Source organism: Ovis aries, chromosome 1 (genome assembly GCF_016772045.2).
Source record: "Ovis aries strain OAR_USU_Benz2616 breed Rambouillet chromosome 1, ARS-UI_Ramb_v3.0, whole genome shotgun sequence".
Taxonomy (NCBI): domain Eukaryota; kingdom Metazoa; phylum Chordata; class Mammalia; order Artiodactyla; family Bovidae; genus Ovis; species Ovis aries.
This window is the reverse complement of record NC_056054.1, coordinates 266,693,069-266,713,763: the sequence shown is the minus strand read 5'-3', so window position 1 is coordinate 266,713,763 and position 20,695 is coordinate 266,693,069. Positions and strand designations below refer to the sequence as shown.

Below are 20,695 nucleotides of genomic sequence, written 5' to 3'. Positions count from 1 at the left end.
CCGCGGTGTTTTCTGTTCGCGGGCCGCGGGCAGCACTGGCCTAGGCGGCGACGGGCCTTGCGTGCGTCTCTAGTACGAAGGGATGGTGGGCGGCTGTGTCCCCGAGCTAGACGGTGAGCACTGCGCGGGGCCCTGGAGGGCGGAGGCCGTTCTCTTCCCCGCCGCCCCGGCCGTATTGCTAACCGAGCGGGGCTGGGTGAACACGGTGGGCGCGCGGCCAGGGGCGCGGGGATGGGACATGGCGGGTCCCAGGGCGCAGGGGCGTCGGCGGGGGCACACAGCAGGCAGGATGCGGGGAGCGGTGCGCGGCGGGCGCCGAGCCCACCCACTGGCCCGCCCGAGATTTGGGTTGCGCTGCACCCGCGATCTGGCGGGGCTGCCTGTCTTTCAAGAGCACTGTGTACTTCGAGCTAGATCCTTGGGGGTAGCCGCCACTGTGTTAAAACGCAAATTATTTCCATGTTTGGAAAAAGTATTTGGTGCTCTGGTTACTGGGAGAAAAAATTAGATGGGAGGAAACATTGAAACACTAGCTTTTTAACAGTGTTACATTGTAATTCTCGCCGTGGAGATTGAAAGACGTCAGAAACTCCTGTCTTGGAAAGTGCAACTGGCATACACTTTCTTATTGCTATTTTAGGTTTTCCATAAATTTACTGATTCAGTAAGATGTTTTGATTTTTTTTTTTAAGTCTTAAAGGATCATGCTTTAAACCCCCATAAGTGAAGTAAAGTCGCTCAGTCGTGTCCGACTCTTTGCGACCCCATGGACTGTAGTCTACCAGGCTCCTCCCATGGGATTTTCCAAGCAGGAGTACTGGAGTGGGCTGTCATTTCCTTCTCCAGAGGATCTCCCCCACCCAGGGATCGAACCTGGCTCTCCTACGTTGTAGGCAGACGCTTAACTATCTGAGCCAACCCCCCATAACAAAGTAATTTATTTGTACCATCTTCTACTCTGCACTCCCTCCAGTAAGGTGGGGTACCACCATTTGGCTCTCAGAAAATAAGAATTAGTCCTTTGCTTTGCCTGGCATGTGATTAAAAATTCTAATTTGGTGCCTTCCAGCACCATGTAGTTGTGATTGTCTGAATTTTTGTTTTTCAGCTTATTGTGGAGATGGGGGGAGCTCCCTAGTTGAACAGACCATTTAAGGAAGAGGACTACTTTTCTACATGTATTATTTATTGCCTTCTAGTAACTCGCTCAGAAGATGAATCCAACTAATCCTTTCGGTGGGCAGCAGCCTGGTGTTTTTCCAACATCTTCCAGTAGCTCCATAGGAACATTTCAAGCTAAGCCACAATTTCGGTTTGGTCAGCCCTCTCTTTTTGGACAAAGCAATACGTTATCCGGAAAAAGCTCAGGATTTTCACAGGTGTCCAGTTTTCCAGCATCTTCTGGACAAAGTCATTCTTCAGTGCAAACATTAGGATTCTCTCAAACCTCAAATGTTGGACTCTTTTCTGGACTTGAACACAGTCCAGCCTTTGTAGCTGCCTCTGGGCCTTCGAGTTCACGTGTGCCTGGAAACCCTGGATTCAGTTTTAAGTCCCCCAACCTTGGAGCATTCCCAACTACTTCTACTTTTGCCCCAGAAACTGGAGAAAAAGCAAGCTCTGGCTTTGGGAAAACAGAATTTGGCTTTAAACCTCTGGAAAACTCAATGTTCAGACCAATACTAGGGGCTGAATCTGAGCCAGAGAAAACTAAGAGCCAAGTTACTTCTGGATTTTTTACGTTTTCCAATCCAATCAGTAGTGGACCTGGGGGACTGGCCCCATTTCCTTTTTCTCAGGGGACAAGTAGTTCAGCCACCAATTCAAATTTTACCTTTTCAAAACCAGGTAATAATAATTCATCATCTGCCTTTACCCCTGCTTTGCCAAGTCAGAATGTGGAGGAAGAGAAGCGAGGCCCCAAATCACTGTTTGGAAGTTCTAGTGGCACCTTCACTGCCTTCCCCATGTCTTCAGGATCCTTGGGTGAACCCTTCCCAGTTGGCAAAACAGGTGTCAGACAAGGAAGTGAAGAAGCTGTTTCCCAGATGGAGCCACTTCCCAGCCTCATGAAAGGACTGAAGAGAAAGGAGGACCAGGATCGGTCCCCAAGGAGGCACGGTCATGATGCAGCTGAAGACTTGGACCCTCTGTCAAGGGGTGATCATCCTCCAGATAAACGACCTGTTCGCTTGAATCGACCCCGAGGAGGCACTTTGTTTGGGCGGACAATACAGGATGTCTTCAAAAGCAATAAAGAAGTAGGTCGTCTGGGTAACAAGGAATCTAAAAAGGAAACTGGCTGTGTCGAGTCTGGGGAAAATGACCACTTGGTCATCCCAGGAGGGAGTCAGTCTGTCCCGGCACCTTCCCGGCTTCCAGGTGTGAATAAAGAGGAAGAAACTGAGAGCAGAGATAAAAAAGAAGGTACGTTCTAGAAAGTACAAAATACAGTATATCCTGCTGGCAGGTTCTTTGTAAATTTCCCCGAGTGTTAGGTTGAATCTCCTAGTTCAGTTCAGTTCAATTCAGTCGCTCAGTCGTGTCCGACTCTTTGCGACCCCATGAATCGCAGCACGCCAGGCCTCCCTGTCCGTCACCAACTCCCGGAGTTCACTCAGACTCACATCCATCGAGTCAGTGTTGCCATCCAGCCATCTCATCCTCTGTCGTCCCCTTCTCCTCCCTGCCCCCAATCCCTCCCAGCATCAGAGTCTTTTCCAATGAGTCAACTCTTCGCATGAGGTGGCCAAAGTACTAGAGTTTCAGCTTTAGCATCATTCCTTCCAAAGAAATCCCAGGGCTGATCTCCTTCAGAATGGACTGGTTGGATGTCCTTGCAGTCCAAGGGACTCTCAAGAGTCTTCTCCAACACCACAGTTCAAAAGCATCAATTCTTCAGCCCTCAGCCTCCTTCACAGTCCAACTCTCACATCCATACATGACCACAGGAAAAACCATAGCCTTGACTAGATGGACCTTAGTCGGCAAAGTAATGTCTCTGCTTTTGAATATGCTAACTAGGTTGGTCATAACTTTTCTTCCAAGGAGTAAGTGTCTTTTGATTTCATGGCTGCAGTCACCATCTGCAGTGATTTTGGAGCCCCCCAAAATAAAGTCTGACACTGTTTCCACTGTTTCCCCATCTATTTCCCATGAAGTGATGGGACCAGATGCCATGATCTTCGTTTTCTGAATGTTGAGCTTTAGGCCAACTTTTTCACTCTCCACTTTCACTTTCATCAAGAGGCTCTTTAGTTCCTCTTCACTTTGTGCCATAAGTGTGGTGTCATCTGCATATCTGAGGTTATTGATATTTCTCTGGGCAATCTTGATTCCAGCTTGTGTTTCTTCCAGTCCAGCGCTTCTCATGATGTACTCTGCATAGAAGTTAAATAAGCAGAGTGACAATATACAGCCTTGACGTACTCCTTTTCCTATTTGGAACCAGTCTGTGGTTCCATGTCCAGTTCTAACTGCTGCTTCCTGACCCGCATACAGATTTCTCAAGAGGCAGGTTAGGTGGTCTGGTATTCCCATCTCTTTCAGAATTTTCCACAGTTGTTGTGATCCACACAGTCAAAGGCTTTGGCATAGTCAATAAAGCAGAAATAGATGTTTTTCTGGAACTCTCTTGCTTTTTCCATGATCCAGGGGATGTTGGCAGTTTGATCTCTGGTTCCTCTGCCTTTTCTAAAACCAGCTTGAACATCAGGAAGTTCACGATTCACATATTGCTGAAGCCTGGCTTGGAGAATTTTGAGCATTACTTTACTAGCATGTGAGATGAGTGCAATTGTGCGGTAGTTTGAGCATTCTTTGGCATTGCCTTTCTTTGGAATTGGAACGAAAACTGACCTTTTCCAGTCCTGTGGCCACTGCTGAGTTTTCCAAATTTGCTGGCATATTGAATGCAGCACTTTCACAGCATCATTGAGGATTTGAAACAGCTCAACTGGAATTCCATCACCTCCACTAGTTTGTTTGTAGCGATGCTTTCCAAGGCCCACTTGACTTCACATTCCAGGATGTCTGGCTCTAGATTAGTGATCACACCATCATGATTATCTGGATCGTTAAGATCTTTTTTGTACAGTTCTGTGTATTCTTGCCACCTCTTCTTACTATCTTCTGCTTCTGTTAGGTCCAGACCATTTCTGTCCTTTATCGAGCCCATCTTTGCATGAAATGTTCCCTTGGTATCTCTGATTTTCTTGAAGAGATCTCTAGTCTTTCCCATTCTGTTCTTTTCCTCTATTTCTTTGCATTGATCGCTGAAGAAGTCTTTCTTATCTCTTCTTGCTATTCTCTGGAACTCTGCATTCAGATGCTTGTATCTTTCCTTTTCTCCTTTGCTTTTCGCCTCTCTTCTTTTCACAGCTATTTGTAAGGCCTCCCCAGACTGCCATTTTGCTTTTTTGCATTTCTTTTCCATAGGGATGGTCTTGATCCCTGTCTCCTGTACAGTGTCACGAACCTCATTCCATAGTTCATCAGGCACTCTGTCTATCAGATCTAGGCCCTTAAATCTGTTTGTCACTTCCACTGTATAATCATAAGGGATTTGATTTAGGTCATACCTGAATGGTCTAGCAGTTTTCCCTACTTTCTTCAGTTTGAGTCTGTATTTGGTAATAAGGAGTTCATGATCTGAGCCACAGTCAGCTCCTGTGGTCTTGTTTTTGTTGACTGTATAGAACTTCTCCATCTTTGGCTGCAAAGAATATGATCAATCTGATTTCGGTGTTGACCATCTGGTGATGTCCATGTGTAGAGTCTTCTCTTGTGTTGTTGGAAGAGGGTGTTTGCTATGACCAGTGCGTTCTCTTGGCAAAACTCTAATAGTCTAGTTAACCCCCTACAAACATTAGGGATCCTAACATATAGGATTGTGGAGCAGGTCTCAACAGCCATAAAAATTTTTGCTCTTTCCTAGTTGATGCCCTAGTAATTGGAAAACATTGCTTCTGATGCATTTTTGTGGCTGTTCATTGATCCCCTAGATTCTCTAAGAGGAACTCCTGGCCGTCAGAGCAAGAGGAGTGAGAGCACAGACAGTCTTGGGGGCTTGTCTCCTGCTGAAGTCACAGCGATCCAGTGCAAGAACATCCCTGACTATCTCAACAACAGAACCACCCTGGAGAACCACTTTGGCAAAATTGCTAAAGTGCAGCGCATATATACCAGGCGCAGCAAGAAGCTGGCAGTGGTGTATTTTTTTGATCATGTGAGTACTCCAACAATGTAGTTTACGTGTGTGAGGAAAAAAAATAGGCTTAAAAGTGGCAAAGGTAGAGTGAACTTTGTCACTTTAAAACTTATTTTTAAAAATCTATCAGTTACTTGTTAGAATTTAGAAAAGTACTCTAATGTCTTAATTTGGAGAAACTGGAATAGCACTATTTTTTTCATAAATTAGGTTTATTTGTGAAAAATTTGTGGTTCCAACTGAATGCAGTGTTCTAGAAGTTTTAGGTGAGTGATTCCTGTGAAGTCCAATGTCTCTGAAGCACATGGGAATGTGTTGTAACCACACAGCATTTTTCCAGAGTTGAGTTTTCTTGTTTTGTTTTTGACTTTTATTTTATTTGCTGGTAGTACATGATCACCATAAACATTCAGAACAATACAGGAAAGGTAAAATCTTGTAATCCCATCTTTCAGAGAGAACTGCTGTTAATTGTTCCTATGCCTTGACTTTAATATGTGTATGTATACCTACACGCATACCACATTGGTTTGTAGGGTATATGCTTACATGAGCTGCTCACATTGTGTAGTTTTATATCTTGTTATTTTTTTCTGAATATTCTTGGGAAAATTATATTCTATAGGTATTTAGAAAGCATGTTTTCATTCTTTTTTAAATGATGGAGGTGTTACCTGTCAACATCGAGGAAAAACCCAGAAAGTCCTATGGCAGGGGACACAAAATCACCCATAGTTCTATCCTCTAAGATACCACCTATGAATATTTTGGATAACGTCTTTGTTTTTACACAAATGACGTTGCACTGCATATCCTGTTTGGTAACCTCTTATGTGGTCATTTTTAGTAGCTTCTGAAATCAACGAACAGTCTCGATTAGAATGAGGCTGTTAAGAGCTACATGACGTTCCATCCTATTTACCTACTTGGCCAACTTTCCGTTTGTGGACATTTCTGTCCATTTATTTTTGATTGTACCCTTTGTTTCAGTTCCTGAGAGTAGGGGTTCTGTGCCCAGATAGGCACAGTTTAGGGCTTTTGCTGTTCATTCCTTTCTACTGATTCTTTTTTTTCAATTCAGCAGCATTACTTACATTCACAAGTGTTGTACAACCATCACATTATCTAGTTCCAGAACTTTATAATCCTCCCAAACAGAAATTCTGTAACCACTAAGCAATAACTCCTCATTCCTTCCTTCCTCCGGCCCCTGGTGACCTCACGTCTACTATCTAGCTCTATGAATTCATCTGTTCTAGATAATTCATATAAGTGGAATCGTACGATATTTATCTTCTTGTGTCTGGCTTTCAGTTAGCATAACGTCTTCAGGGTTCATTCACGTGGTTGTATTTCTTTCCTTTATCCCAGGTATGGTTGTCCCACAGTTCGTTTATCTGTCCCCCTGTCCGCGGACCTCTTGGGTCTTGTGAATAACGCTGCCGTGAAGCCAGGGCAGGTCTCTATTCAGGACCCTGCTTTCACTCCTGTTGGTGTATACTTGGGAGTGTAGCTGCCAGGTCATACCGCAGCCCTCATGTTTTTAAGGTTATTTCTGTCTATTGCAATGTCCTTTTTCTTCTAGTTGAACCTTAAAAAATACTTATATAGAAAATATATAAATTATCATTGTCAGCAGTTCATTGATCTACAGAAGGTTGAGGTCCACTCCTTACCCCTTTCTCTCCTATTAGAGCCAGCACAATTATCTAGTGTGGTGTATGTTTTCCTAGACATTTTCATAGGTATATTTACAGGTATGCTAACATACAGTTGGTTTTGTGTATGTATGTTTTATGACAAAGTGTACCCCGTGTGTGTCATTCTATAGGTTTCCTTTGGGTTTAAGTGTTACTTGGCCATCTTTCCATTGTTCTTCAGAAAATCATATGGTGAGAATTATCTCAGCAAATGCCAATAGGGCCAAGTTTACGGATTCTATCACAGTAGAGTCATTAATTTCAATAAGGAGAAGTCCAGATACATGCTATAAGACAGGTAAGGGAGATGGGGACCGTGGCTGCCGTGGCTGGAGGCAGGCGATGTGGTCAGAACGCATAGCTGTGGAGGTGTAGCTCTGTTGAACAGAATTCCACTAATGCATGTGAAAGCTTGATCTCGTTTCCTTGGTCTCCTGATGCCATCGTCCTTTATGTTGTGGACTGTTTTCCAGGCATCTGCAGCCCTGGCCAGGAAGAAAGGGAAGGATTTGCATAAAGATATGACCATCTTCTGGCACAAGAAAAAATTAAGTGAGTTTTCAGTTGTTCTCTGCACAGTCTCTCCTGCTTTGTGCAAGGCCTTTGAGTGCTGAGTGTGAGCCTGATCCCCAATGTGGGGTGAAGTGGAACTGGGGCTGTCTAACTTCCTTGGGCTCCGTTCTAACAACATCCTGCCACAACTATAACTTTCTCAAGAAGACGCCCCCAAGTTGAGTGACTTATGGTGTCATTAACTCTGTCCTGATTTTTGCATCCTCAGGTCCCAACAAGAAGCCCTTCTCCCTCAAGGAGAAGCAGCCAGGTGATGGGGAAGCTGGCCAGAGCACCGAAGACACGCCCTTTCAGCACTCCCCGCTCGGCAAGCCTGGGGTGAGGACTGCGACTGGCGGCCTCCTGAGTAAAAGGTGTGGCTGGTCCTTCCAAATGCCACTGTTCTAACAGGGCAAGTGGGTTCTTGGGCTTCTCCTGTCACTGACCTCAAGGGACTTCGTAGCCGTTGTGAGATAGCATGGAAGGGAAGCGGGTGATTGCTGACACCTGGATGGGGGTTGAGGGATGTGGAGAGGACCTGGGGGGCGGCGGTGGGGGTGGGGACTGCCCTGGGCCCCTCCTCTCCCTCAGCCTTGCGGCCTGTGCAGTTGCTGTCATGCCATCTGTGTGATGTATATGCGTACAGACAATCGCTCTTCTCCTTAAAATGTGTAATTGGCTGCACGCCATGTTCCTAATCGCCACTTGTAGCCGTGGCTGTAACTGCGCAGCCCTGTGCAGAGTCGCAGGCCAGGTCTAGCGCACAGTGTGCGCTTCGGAGACCTCCGTGTCCCTGTGTGGAATGTCTGTTCCCCAAGGCTCCTTCCTCCTCCCCCCCGTGTGGCCCCCGCCTTCCGTTTCACAGCAGGCCGGCTTCTGTTTAATCCTGCTTCCCGTATTTTGGCCAGTGGATAGTTTTCCTCACATTTTGCAGTTAACAGTGTAGTTGCTGATTTGCTTTTGTTTTTTCCTGTCTTTACATCCTCTTTGACATTCAAATTCACAGAATGTTGAAAACCAGGTAGAAAATGAGGAAGCTCACAGAATGCCCTGTTCTTTTCAGTACGTCCTTCTACTGAAGGGAAGCTGTGTTTGAAAACATGTAGGCGTGGTATTTCCTCATGGTGTTGAAGTGCTTTTATTTCCCTCTTAGTTTCATGTCTTTGAGGTAGAAATCTACAAGTAATTCATTTCAGGGCTTCCCTGATAGTTCAGTCGGTAAAGAATCCCACCTGCAATGCAGGAGACCTTGGTTTGATTCCTGATCAGGAAGATCTGCTGGAGAAGGGATAGGCTACCCACTCCAGTATTCTTGGGCTTCCCTTGTGGCTCAGCTGGTAAAGAATCCACGTGTGTTGAGGAAGACCTGGGTTCGATCCTTCGACTGCGAAGATCCCCTGGAGAAGGAAAAGGCTACCCACTCCTATATGCTGGCCTGGAGAATTCCATGGACTGTATAGCGGTTTAAAGAGGAGAACCTGTGGGTGATGTGAGCCTTCATGCTCATCACTGGTGGTGGTGTGGCCGCCTCCCCTCTGTGCTGGCTGCTGTCCAACTTTGGAGGAGCTAGGGGTCCAGGACGATAAAAGAAGTGTTTGGATGTGGAATAGATCCAGACACCTGATGGATACAAAGTCTTAGCATGTTGTCTTCCTTCTAGTTCTCCTGTGAAGAAGCCAAGTCTCCTGAAGGCCCATCAGTTTGAGGAAGACCCTTTTGATGAGAGCTCCGAGGGCTCTGAGGGCCTTGGGCCGTGTGTGTCATCCCTCAGTCCCCTGATAGGTACCGTGGCTGAGACGTCTGAGGAGAAGTACCGCCTGCTTGACCAGAGGGACAGGGTCATGCGGCAGGGTAAGGGGCTGGTCTCGGCAGAGGCGGTCTTCTCGGGAGCTGTGAGGGAAGGGGTGACCCTGGTCTGGGGGGCTTTGCTGCTGTTGGGCCTTGGGGCCTGTGATGTGTACCTGTGATCCCTGTTGCTTTCTGGTCTGCTGAGGCTGTGAGTGTAGACGTGGACGCTGCGCAGGTGTGTTTGTAATGTAATCATTTTTGGAAGAACGCCAACACCATTGATATATGCAGGATTAAATAATTTAAAGGGCAATGTTTTAGACATTGAGAAGACATTAAAGATGAAAACTTTACATTTAACAGAAATCACCACAAATAAAACTACAAAAGATGTCAAGCCAGGGGAAAAGTCTGTAACTCATGACAGACAAAGGGCTGATTTCCAGGTACAGAAAGTCCTGTAGAGTCAATAAGAAAAAGACCAACTCCAGTAGAAAATGAGTGGGGTCTTAGAGGTTCGGAAAAGGAAGTGTCAAGAGTTGACACTTGGAAATTCCCTGGTAGTCCAGTGATTAGGATTCAGCTTTGGCTTTGGATTATATCCCTGGTCAAGGAACTCAGATCCTGCAAGCTGTGCAGCATGGCCAAAAAGGAAAAAAAAAAAAAAGAGTTCCGTCTTAAACGTGTGGATGGAAAGGGGAAAGATCCAGCTGCTCTCTGCCCGTCATGTTGCAGAGAGAGATGAGAGGTCTCATACCGCCCCATCCCTGGGCAGGCCGCTCGGAGGAGCGAGTCGGCAGTGTCTCCAGGCTCAGGGGAACAGTGCTTTTGACCCAGCATTCCACACCCAGGAGTGTGACTTACAAAGTGCCCCACGCGTGTGTGATATGTTTACAAGGTTTTTTGTGATGATAAAGATTGGAAAGTGACTGTCCACACGGTGGGATTCTAAACAGCCTGAAAGAAGACTGGTGTTTCTTGATGGAAAAATGAATGTTTATTGTGAAGTGGAAGAAGCAAGGTGTGGGAAGTGTACAGAAAGGGGAGTGTGTGTGTCCAATACATGTGAGTGTACTTGGCTTGTGTGTGTAAAGTCATGGAGGTGAGGAAGGATCACTCACATAGCTGGTCAGGAAGCAGGGAGCAGCGTTGTGGGGTCCCATTTGGGATGTTGTACCTTTGGAATGTTAAATCATGTGAATGTATTTAAAGCCTATTCAAAAATCAGATATCCTGTTAACACTAAAAGCTACGTACAGTGACCAAAAATAAAACAGCACACGTGCTCTTTGCAGAGTTTTTTCAGAATTAAATTTTACCTGCAGGATTTTGTAGAAGCTGGAGAAGGCAATGGCACCCCACTCCAGTACTCTTGCCTGGAAAATCCCATGGACGGAGGAGCCTGGAAGGCTGCAGTGCATGGGGTCGCTAAGGGTCGGACACAACTGAGCAACTTCACTTTCAACTTTTTATGCATTGGAGAAGGGAATGGCAACCCACTCCAGTGTTCTTGCCTGGAGAATCTGAAGGACGGGGGAGCCTGGTGGGCTGCCGTCTGTGGGGTCGCACAGAGTCGGACACGACTGAAGCGACTTAGCAGCGGCAGCAGTACAGGAATAAACACGTGTTTTCCTTAACACAGTAATAAAAGCTGCTACCATAGGTTATGCCATTGACATGCGATTTTTGTATTCCTAAAAGAATCATTAATAGATATTGGAATTTTTAAAAATAAAATAAGATGTGAATGTTTTGAATTATGAGGTGGTTGCATTTCATTTCATTTAATAGATACTTTGGTAACTGTGTAGTTCTGTGGGTAATAGTCGTTTATTCAGGTCAGGATCCAGCTAACTTCCATTAATGTGATTCCTGTTAAAAAACATGATGAAATACTGAGGGTTTTGGAATACTGGCGTATTTTGAATATTTTCTTTTAAGAGATTGATTCTTAGAACAAAACATTGCCGCTTGATTGTTCATCATTAAGGTCATTGCAGGAGCCATAAAGACCCCCTCCCCGCCACCGCTTGCTGTGCCCTGACGATCTGTGACTGTTGGAGACCCACCCGGAGAGAGAAGGCCTGGAGGGTCTCACGGTCTTGATGGCTTGTCACCTGGTGTGATAGGCAGTGCTTTCCTTTCTCTGAGGCCCAGTAGTGTTTTTTAGATTTTTTTTCCTTTGTAAGAGAATTTTTATTTTTATTTCTCCTCTTACTGTTGTGAAAATGCACTTCTCTGGCTTCCCAGTAACTGTCTGGTACATTTTTACTTTTTACCTGATTCTGCTTAGCTCGGGTGAAAAGGACTGACCTGGACAAAGCAAGAACTTTTGTTGGGACGTGCCTGGATATGTGTCCTGAGAAGGAACGGTACATGCGGGAGACCCGGAGCCAGCTGAGTGTGTTTGAAGTGGTCCCAGGCACTGACCAGGTAGAGCCTCACATCACCATGGGCTGCTCTCCAGGCCGCTGTCCATGTCTAGTCATCGGGGTGGAGCGGGGTGTGCTGGGGAGGGAAGGCTGGTTTCATGCTTTCCATACGTATTTGATTTGGGGGTTGCTTTGCTAGAATGTGGGGGGGATATGCTATTAACAATCGTATTTATTCCATTATTTGTATCATGAGGTATGTATGAAGCAGTCTTATGTAAGGTGACTGCCACATGGTTCCCTAAGTTATAGAAATACATACAAATCTGTGTTTCAGAAATTAAAAAAAAACTTTCCATTTCTTTCTGCTTTTCACAAAAAAACTTATTTGCTTTTGCTTATTCCTTTTTATGTTTATGTTTTTCTGTGTTTGAGGTTATGCTCTAGGTATTTTGTATGAATCTTTTCCACTTAAAATTCTGTCATGAGCATGTTCTTTTGCATGGTAAACTCTTTAAAAGCATTTAAAACTTTACATGTAGGCACACTACTTGATCATGTAACTCTTTCAGAACTCCCCTTTCTGCAATCATCAGGCTGTTTCTGATTTTCCACTGTTCCTAACTCTGTTGGGCATGCTGTGTGCAATGGTTCTGAGGTATTCAGCTTCCCTCCCTCTGATAGATTCCAGGAATGAAGGGCTGTGCCAGAGGTGTGATGTTTCCTAAGGTTCCTGAACATGAGTAGATGCATGTTCCAAGTTGTTTCCCCAGAAGTCTGCACCATCGTAGATTCGTTTTCTCTCTGTTAATTTTCCTTCGGGTTTCTCCTTTCCTGGCTGGGGGTTTTACGGCTGCCTTCACCTGTCTCAGGGTCCTCAGCAAGGTGGCACTTGTCAAGGCAGGTGCCCAGGGCAGGGACTCGTGGCTTTCCTGCTGCCACCGTCAGCTGCAGGCCTCCAGCCTCTTGGCAGCTCTGGCCTCCGGAGGGCCTTCCCCAGACCCTGCTGCTCCTCTCTTGCCTCCTCACTGCCAGCTCCGTTTCTGGTCCGTATAGACAATCTGGTACATGAGCATGGCTGAGACCTTTTAAAATCTTTATCAAGTCCTTCACCTGTCACACCCCAGCAGGTGTGTCTTCACTTAAGTTTTTCTGCATTTTGATGTGGTAGCCTGTTTACTCCTTGTCACGTTTGCCAAAAACAAATTTCTTTATTTTGCCTTTTAATTGTTACCTTACTTTGTGTTCTAAAATATTGTCTTCTGTAGTATTGACCTTGCTTTTATGTGGGTGTGATGGGGGGGTGGGGGGGGTCTTCCCCACCTTTGGGCACAGCAGCGGGGAGGCTGGCCAGGCACCTGCCACCCAGCTGCTTGTCCCTATTCCGTGTGTGTGTGTGTGTGTGTGTGTGTGTGTGTCAGGGGGAGGGGCGGTCTTCCCCACCTAGCTGCTCATCCCTACTCCGTGTGTGTGTGTGTGATCTTCCCCACCTTTGGGCACAGCAGCAGGGAGGCTGGCCTGGCCCCTGCCACCCAGCTGCTCGTCCCTGCTCCCTGTGTGTGTGTCTGTGTCTGTGTCTGTGTGTGTGTGGGGGTCTTCCCTACCTTTGTCACAGCAGCAGGGAGGCTGGCCGGGCCCCTGCCACCCAGCTGCTCGTCCCTGCTTCCTGTGTGTCTGTGTGTGTGTGTGTGTCTGTCTGTCTGTCTGTCTGTGTGTGTGTGTCTGTCTGTGTGTGTGTGGGGTCTTCCCCACCTTTGGGCACAGCAGCAGGGAGGCTGGCCGGGCCCCTACCACCCAGCTGCTCGTCCCTGCTCCCTGTGTGTGTGTGTGTCTGTGTGTGTGTGTCTGTGTGTGTGGGGGGGTCTTCCCCACCTTTGGGCACAGCAGCGGGGAGGCTGGCCAGGCCCCTGCCACCCAGCTGCTCGTCCCTGCTCCCCACTCCCAGGTGGACCACGCAGCCGCTGTGAAGGAGTACAGCCGCTCCTCAGCCGACCAGGAGGAGCCCCTGCCGCACGAGCTGCGCCCCTCGGCGGTGCTCAGCAGGACCATGGACTATCTGGTGACCCGGATTATGGACCAGACGGGGGGCGGCCTGCGGGACTGGTACGACTTCCTGTGGAACCGCACGCGGGGCGTACGGAAGGTATCGGCCACTTCCGGCGGGGAAGCTAGAGAGACTGGAAAGCACGCTCGAAGTCTAGAGGGAAAATGAGAGCTCTTGTCATTTTACTCAGTTACATTTCATCTGTAACAAAAGAAATGCACTGTTGCTTAAAATCATTACAAAGTCCTGTTAAAATGTGCTTGATGCTTGTTTCAAATTGCAGTCTGAGAAATTCAGGTAATGGTGATTTTTCTAATAGTTGATCCTCACGTTTGGAGATGTGTTGAGACCTGTGTGTGCGTAAGATGTATGTGTGCTCTCGTGTGTGGCGTGTGTGTGATTGTTCCGCCTCCCTTGTGTCCAGGACATCACGCAGCAGCACTTGTGCGACCCAGTGACGGTGTCTCTGATTGAGAAGTGCACCCGGTTTCACATCCACTGTGCTCACTTCATGTGTGAGGAGCCCATGTCCTCATTTGACGCCAAGATCAACAACGAGAACATGACCAAGTGCCTCCAGAGTCTGAAGGAGATGTACCAGGACCTGAGGAACAAGGGCGTGTTCTGCGCCAGTGAGGCGGAGTTCCAAGGCTACAATGTCCTGCTCAATCTCAACAAGGGGGACATCCTAAGGTGAGCTTTCCAACTCGGAAGTCAGCCTAAGCTGTCGGGAAAGGCAAGCTGTAACCAGGAAGAGAGCTTTCAGGATTGGTGGTGGCGGCACCGAGGACACTCTAGTGTCGGTGTTAGTGAGAAAGCTGGGCTCAGTGTGCAGCCCCTGGAGCCGAGCTACTGAGGGAGAGGCTGGGGCTGCCCACGAGCACCTGAGCATCCTGAGTGGGCCCCAGACACTTCCTGAGGACGAGTTCTCCTCGTCAGCTGGAGAGGATGCACTCAGCGAGGGAGTCCCTTATCAGAGTAGTGCACACGTGCACTCAAACCTCTTCAAAGATCTTAGCTGAAAATGGTGTGAAACAGAAGTGCTAAGGGTGGGATATCAAGAATGAATTTTAAACCTTGCACACCTGTAGACATTTCTGTGAGGAATACCAGAGTCCCCAGGCCCTCCATTCCTGTCGTTGGTAAACTGGATTTCCTTAAGTTGAAACTTGTTTTCAGCTTAGTGTTTTCCCTGAGAACCTGGTTACAGAATATCTTAAGTGTGTGATTGATTTTAAGTTTTAAAATTAAGCCTTAGGGATAAACTAGTCAGGGAAAATGGCCGTGTAGTCTTTTCATATATGATAAGCGTTTGTATCCTATCTTGAACAATTCAGTCAAATCAGTAGTTTTTTCCCCCTGCCCTTGCTGCACAGCTTATAGAATCGTATTTCCAGATCAGAGATTGAATCCAGGCCTTCGTCAGTGAAATTGTAGAGTCCTAACCATTGGACTGCCAGGGAATTCCCAAATCAGTTTATTTCCAAACAAAACAAAGTTAAACTTTGTTTCTTAAGCGTCATCATCAAACACTGGTAGCTGGCAGTCAGTTGGCATTAAGATAACGCTTTGATTTAATAATCAATTCTTAAATTATTGCTCGAGTCTGTTTATTCATCATCTTTTTAAAGAATACCTGTGTTGCCAATCCAGCCCAAGTCAGGGTGGCCTTGATGCAGATGAGCCATGAGCACACTGGCACTGTGACCACCAAGACCTTCTACTTCAGTATAGTTGAGATCTTATTTTATTGTCAGCTCTGTTTTTGTGGACATTTTGTCTCATGGAAGATCGCGTTCTAATCACTTCTATCTCCTCTGATTAATAGAGAAGTGCAGCAGTTCCACCCTGCCGTTAGAAACTCTCCTGAGGTGAAATTTGCTGTTCAGGCCTTTGCTGCATTGAACAGTAATAACTTTGTGCGATTTTTTAAACTGGTCCAATCAGCTTCTTACCTGAACGCTTGTCTTCTGCACTGTTACTTTAATCAGGTGAGTACTGTCACTGTCCTGGAAGGAAAAGGCCATGCACTGGGAAACACTCTTCTGGTTCAGATGAGAGAGGTCTCTTCAGAACAATCTCGCTTGACTGCAGCACTATCATTTTCCACGGGAACAAAGAAGCCAGAAAGCAAACCACATGCACAGACCTCTAAGCTAGAACTTAACAAGTGTTGTCTGGCTTCAGTTTTGAAGTGAGCCTGCTGATGCTAAATTCATTTCAGTAAATACCTGAAGTGCCTGGTCTTTGTTGCACTGGGGTTACAAAGACTGGGCAAGACCAGTCTCTTACCTTGGGCTTTGTGCAGAGTGTCATCCTGATCTCAGACTCCCACAGTCAGGTCTAACGCCCCTGAAGCACCCGGGGAAGATAAAGCAGTGGCCCTACCACCTCACAGCAGCCCCTGCACCCCAGGGTCCTCACCAGGAGCCCCTGGGCTGGTGGGGTAGGGAGGAGGCTGCACCAGGCTTCTTGGGAACCTGCCTGGCTGGTTTTGTGACTCCAGCTCATTTTTCTTCTTTGGTCACAAGTCCTCCTGTAAACAGTGGCTAACCCCACCATCACATTGCAGGCAAAGAATCTGCAGGTTTGCTCATTGTCAGATCTGACAGTTTCCAAGAGAACAGAAATTCTGAAACAAATGAAAGGATTTCTAACAACGTGCACTTGGGAAACTCCATGCAGTTGATAAATACAACTGATAGTATTTTTACAATGAGTATTTGATGTTACGAGAATGTTGACCATTTGTATCCACTTTAATAATTTTAAACTAAGAATTCTAAGCATTTTGTCTTTAGAAAAACAAAGTGTTTCACCAGCAGTAGCCACAGGGTCCTGTTTTCCCCACTTACAGCAGCACCTTCCTGCCCTGCAGCCACAGCATGCTCCTGCCTCAGGGCCTTTGCAGCTGCTGTCCTCACTGAACCATACAGAGCTCCCCTCCTCCAGGTCCTTCTCGGCAGGGCCCACCCTCACCACCCCACCCGCCTGTGCTCCCTGTCCTCCTCCTCGGCTACCCTTCCTGTCCCACTATTACTGTTGAATGCACTCTGCATTTTGTACACACGTACTGTTCAGTGTCGGTCTGTCCTGCCATGTCAGCTCTGTGAGGACAGGGCTCTTGTCTGTTCATTGCTGGACCCTGGCATGGACAACGCCAACCTTGAAGTAACACTGTCAACCCGGGTTGAGTCAGTTAAAGGACACGGAAGAGGAGGGGGAGGGTTACTGGAGCCCTGGGACCAGCTGACATGGCAGCCTCTTCGTGTTTCCCTCTGCGTTTGTAAAGCACTCAGTGTGATGCTGTAAAACAGCTTTTACTCAGTTTCATGTCACACACTCCATGGCATTCCATCATCTCCGTGGTGAGTTTTAGTAGCTACACAGCTTTCTGTTGAGTGGAGGAGGCAACTGCTGGTGGGTGGTTTGTTTTTTAGTTTTTCTAATAAAGTCTTCATGGCCCAACCAGTTCCATGTGTGAAGCTGTTTGCTCTGCATCATCTCTGGGCATCTTCTGATGAGCAGACAGCTAGTGAGCACTAAGCTGAGTCCAGGGTACTTTCCAAAGGGACTGAGAGTCCCTTGGACTGCAAGGAGATCCAGCCAGTCCATCCTAAAGGAAATCAGTCCTGAATATTCATTGGAAGGACTGATGCTGAAGCTGAAATGCCAATACTTTGGCCACCTGATGCGAAGAGCTGACTCATTTAAAAAGACCCTGATGCTGGGAAAGATTGAGGGCAGGAAGAGAAGGGGACGACAGAGGATGAGATGGTTGGATGGCATCACCGACTCAATGGACATGAGCTTGGGTGAACTCCAGGAGTTGGTGATGGACAGGGTGCTGCGGTTCATGGGGTCGCAAAGAGTCGGACATGACTGAGCGACTGAACTGAACTGAACTGAGCACTCTGGGGTCATGGGCCCCTGACCTGCTGTGACTCGGTGACTTGGCTTCTCGTTTCAGATCCGCAAGGATGCTCTCCGAGCGCTCAATGTGGCGTACACGGCAAGCACGCAGCGCTCCACCGTCTTCCCCCTGGATGGTGTGGTGCGCATGCTGCTGTTCAGAGACGGCGAGGAGGCCACGGACTTCCTCAACTGCCATGGCCTCACTGTCTCCGACGGGTAAGCACCGAGGCAGAGGCGTGGGGCCCCTCTCCTCTTTTCCCTTTTAGTACTGGGAAGGCCAGGAAGTGCCTGTGCCTCGCCAGGCCCTAGAGAAGGCACATTCCATGGGCTGCCTCCCTGGGGTGCAGGCACTAGGACAAGGCCTGGAACAGCTGGCAGAGCCACCTCTTCCTGACTTTTCACAAGTGACTTAACCTGATGGTCGAGGTTGAGGTTGGGGCCTCCTTGTTCTGTCCCTAAAGATGGCCTCTCCTCTGCTGCAGTCAGAGATTTGAGAACGCGGTGGAACTTGAGGACCCTCCTTTAGAACATGGCTCACAGCCTGTTGTGTCTGGATCTGGGATTTCCTTGACCCCATCTCCTCTGACTTCTCATCACAGGCCACATCTGCTGCCTTGCAGATCTGCTCTTAGGGGATGAGCTGGGCGCTTGTAGTCAGGTGTCACTCTACCTGGGGATGCAGACAACTAGGCCCGGTGACTCCTGCATCACATGGAGATGCTGGCAGTGGTGGGTGCTGTGAGCTGGACTGTGGCCGCCTCCCCCGTTTCCATGGGACTGGCAGCATGGCGACTGAGGGGTCTGCAGAGGTGAGGGTGGCCTCTTGCCTGTGTGATGCCTCTCCATGGGTTTTTTGTGGTCTGATAGCTGTGTCGAGCTGAACCGATCCTCGTTCCTGGAACCCGAGGGCTTGTCCAAGGCCAGGAAGTCGGTGTTCATCACCAGGAAGCTGACGGTGTCGGTTGGGGAGATTGTGAATGGAGGGCCGTTGCCCCCCATACCCCGTCACACCCCCGTGTGCAGCTTCAATGCCCAGAACAAATACATCGGGGATAGCCTGGCTGCAGAGCCGCCTTCGGGCGTGCAGAGACCTGGCTTGGACATGGCAGGTGAGTGAGGCCGTGGTCTCGGGAGGGCACCTCACCCTGGGGCCGGGCAGACACTAGTGTGGTGCTGCCTGAACAGCTTCCTGGCCCCACAGACCCTGGGTTCCTACTGGTAAAGCACTCCTGGCACCCGATCATGGCTCAGGAAGGTGGTCTGCTCAGGAAGGTGGCCTGGGCCTATCCCTGATGCCCACCTTCGCCTGTTCCTCTAGGTGCGGGGAGAGGAGAGGAGTGTGGTGCAGAGGCGGCCGAGCCCCTGCCGGCTCTCCTCCTGCAGCCCCTGCCTGTGTCGGCTTCTCCACCACATCGCCCGGTGCTGCCCCCGAGCGTCGCGCCCAGCCTCTTGCAGCCCCCTGTGCAGCCCCCCATGCAGTCAGAGCTCCTCCCGCCGAAGCCCGTGCCTGTTTACTCAGATGCGGTAAGGCATCCTCCCATTATTGTGGGCAAACATCCAGCTGTGTCTGAGGTCCAGTCTGACCGTTGTCTGTGTCCCTGGGGTCAGTGTGCCCCTGATGGATGGCCTCAGGTCCGAGCACTCCACACAGGTTATGAGATTTTATCTTGCCACCACGTTGCTTGGGCAGGCACTGGGCACCACCCTCCCTGGGGAACAAGGAGGCCTGAAGGGTAGTGAGGAGGGACCACAGCAGCTGAAGCTGTGTCGGCACGGGGGCGGCACTGGGGCTGTCTGAACTGCTGTTGTCCAGCAGGAAGCGGGCTTGTCCTCTCATGTCCAGAAGGCTCCTGTTTATTAGCAGGAAACCGCACCAGGTGCACACGACCAGGCCTTGTGTGAGGGTCATTTAGACACCTTCAAAGAGCTTCCAGTGATGAGGTCTTGCAGGAATTTCTGACCCGGGTGGGACGTCCTGTGACGTCTGTGTGGCTCATGGAACATCTCCAGTACCTTCGGCTATAGAGGTGGATCGCTTGGGGATAAGCTGGGTGTGGATGAGGTGGTGTTGCTTTGGCCAGCACTCCTGACCCTTCTGCCCTCCCCTTAGGACCTGGCCCAAGTGGTGGATGAGCTTATCCAGGAGGTTCTTCAGAGTGACTTTGAGGAAGTCGGTGCCGCCGGGGCAGCCTTCGCAACCACAGCCCTGGGGTAAGTGTGGTGCGTCTCCTATTCTGAGGCTGTCTACTCTCCGGGCCGCTTACTGTCCCTCCAGACACTTCCTCTCAACAAGTGAGCACAGCTACCCCTTTGTGCAGGCTCAAATGTTGGTCCTGCTCACTAGGCGGGTGTGTCCCTCACGTTCCTGACCTGTGTGTGTTGTTTGCAGGTGGTTTCTCTGTGTGTGTGAGTTTTGAGCAGCATTAGGTTTATTAAAGTTGTAAATTAGAAACCTGTTTTTTAAATTTCAAGCATGATTAAAAATCGAGTAGTAAAAAATCTAGTAGTAAGTAGTTCATTCTCTGTTAAAAAATAAAAACACTTGGTCTTAGATTAAGTCTCAGTTTATAAATTTGGGAGATTAAATTCCCTTAAACATTTGTTACCATTTGCATTATATACCACGATAAAATTTCCTTAGACATTTCAGACTACATTTACAAATTTTATAAATATGATTTTGTGTAATACTTTAAGAATCTAGTCTCGATAAATTTAATAATCAAAATCTTTCTAAACTCCTAAGTAGCTTTTGTAGTTAATAGTTAATTAAAATCTGATTCATTAGTAAGTTAGGCTGTCTTAAGGATTTCAAACTTCTTTTCAAAATTCTAGTACATATAAAGCAACACACTGATAAGAAAGGATATTATTTCACCTGTATAAATGTAGGTTACATAAAAGGATCAGTTTTTTTCATAGATTTGTTCATTTTTTTAATATACCAGAATTAGATACATACTTTCTATTTGATGGAGTTAAAAATAAATATGATTTCCATGCACTTAATTTTTTATTATGATAAATATACATAACAATTTACCATTTTAACCATTTTAAGTGCACAATTCAATGGCATTACCTTTATTAACAATGTAGTATATTCATCACCACT

General features: G+C 47.6%; 1 protein-coding gene across 8 annotated transcripts in view; it reads left to right on the top strand.

The window, feature by feature from the left end:
• MCM3AP (minichromosome maintenance complex component 3 associated protein) overlaps window positions 1–20,695 on the top strand; it is a 45,248-nt gene that overhangs the window by 791 nt on the left and 23,762 nt on the right. For 3 of the 8 annotated variants that reach the window (XM_042238061.2, XM_027961331.2, XM_042238058.1), the window contains exons 2-14: window positions 1,200–2,427; window positions 5,004–5,227; window positions 7,383–7,461; window positions 7,691–7,835; window positions 9,122–9,312; window positions 11,543–11,682; window positions 13,567–13,764; window positions 14,090–14,358; window positions 15,494–15,656; window positions 17,636–17,796; window positions 18,448–18,689; window positions 18,899–19,104; window positions 19,691–19,791. In XM_042238061.2, the coding sequence (XP_042093995.1) occupies window positions 1,215–2,427; window positions 5,004–5,227; window positions 7,383–7,461; window positions 7,691–7,835; window positions 9,122–9,312; window positions 11,543–11,682; window positions 13,567–13,764; window positions 14,090–14,358; window positions 15,494–15,656; window positions 17,636–17,796; window positions 18,448–18,689; window positions 18,899–19,104; window positions 19,691–19,791 (3,332 nt within the window). In that variant the 5' untranslated portion in view covers window positions 1,200–1,214. Of the gene's footprint in view, window positions 1–4; window positions 114–1,108; window positions 2,428–5,003; window positions 5,228–7,382; window positions 7,462–7,690; window positions 7,836–9,121; window positions 9,313–11,542; window positions 11,683–13,566; window positions 13,765–14,089; window positions 14,359–15,493; window positions 15,657–17,635; window positions 17,797–18,447; window positions 18,690–18,898; window positions 19,105–19,690; window positions 19,792–20,695 lie in introns of those variants that run through there. The other 5 variants (XM_042238054.2, XM_027961308.2, XM_027961301.2 and 2 more) reach the window with 3 other exon arrangements.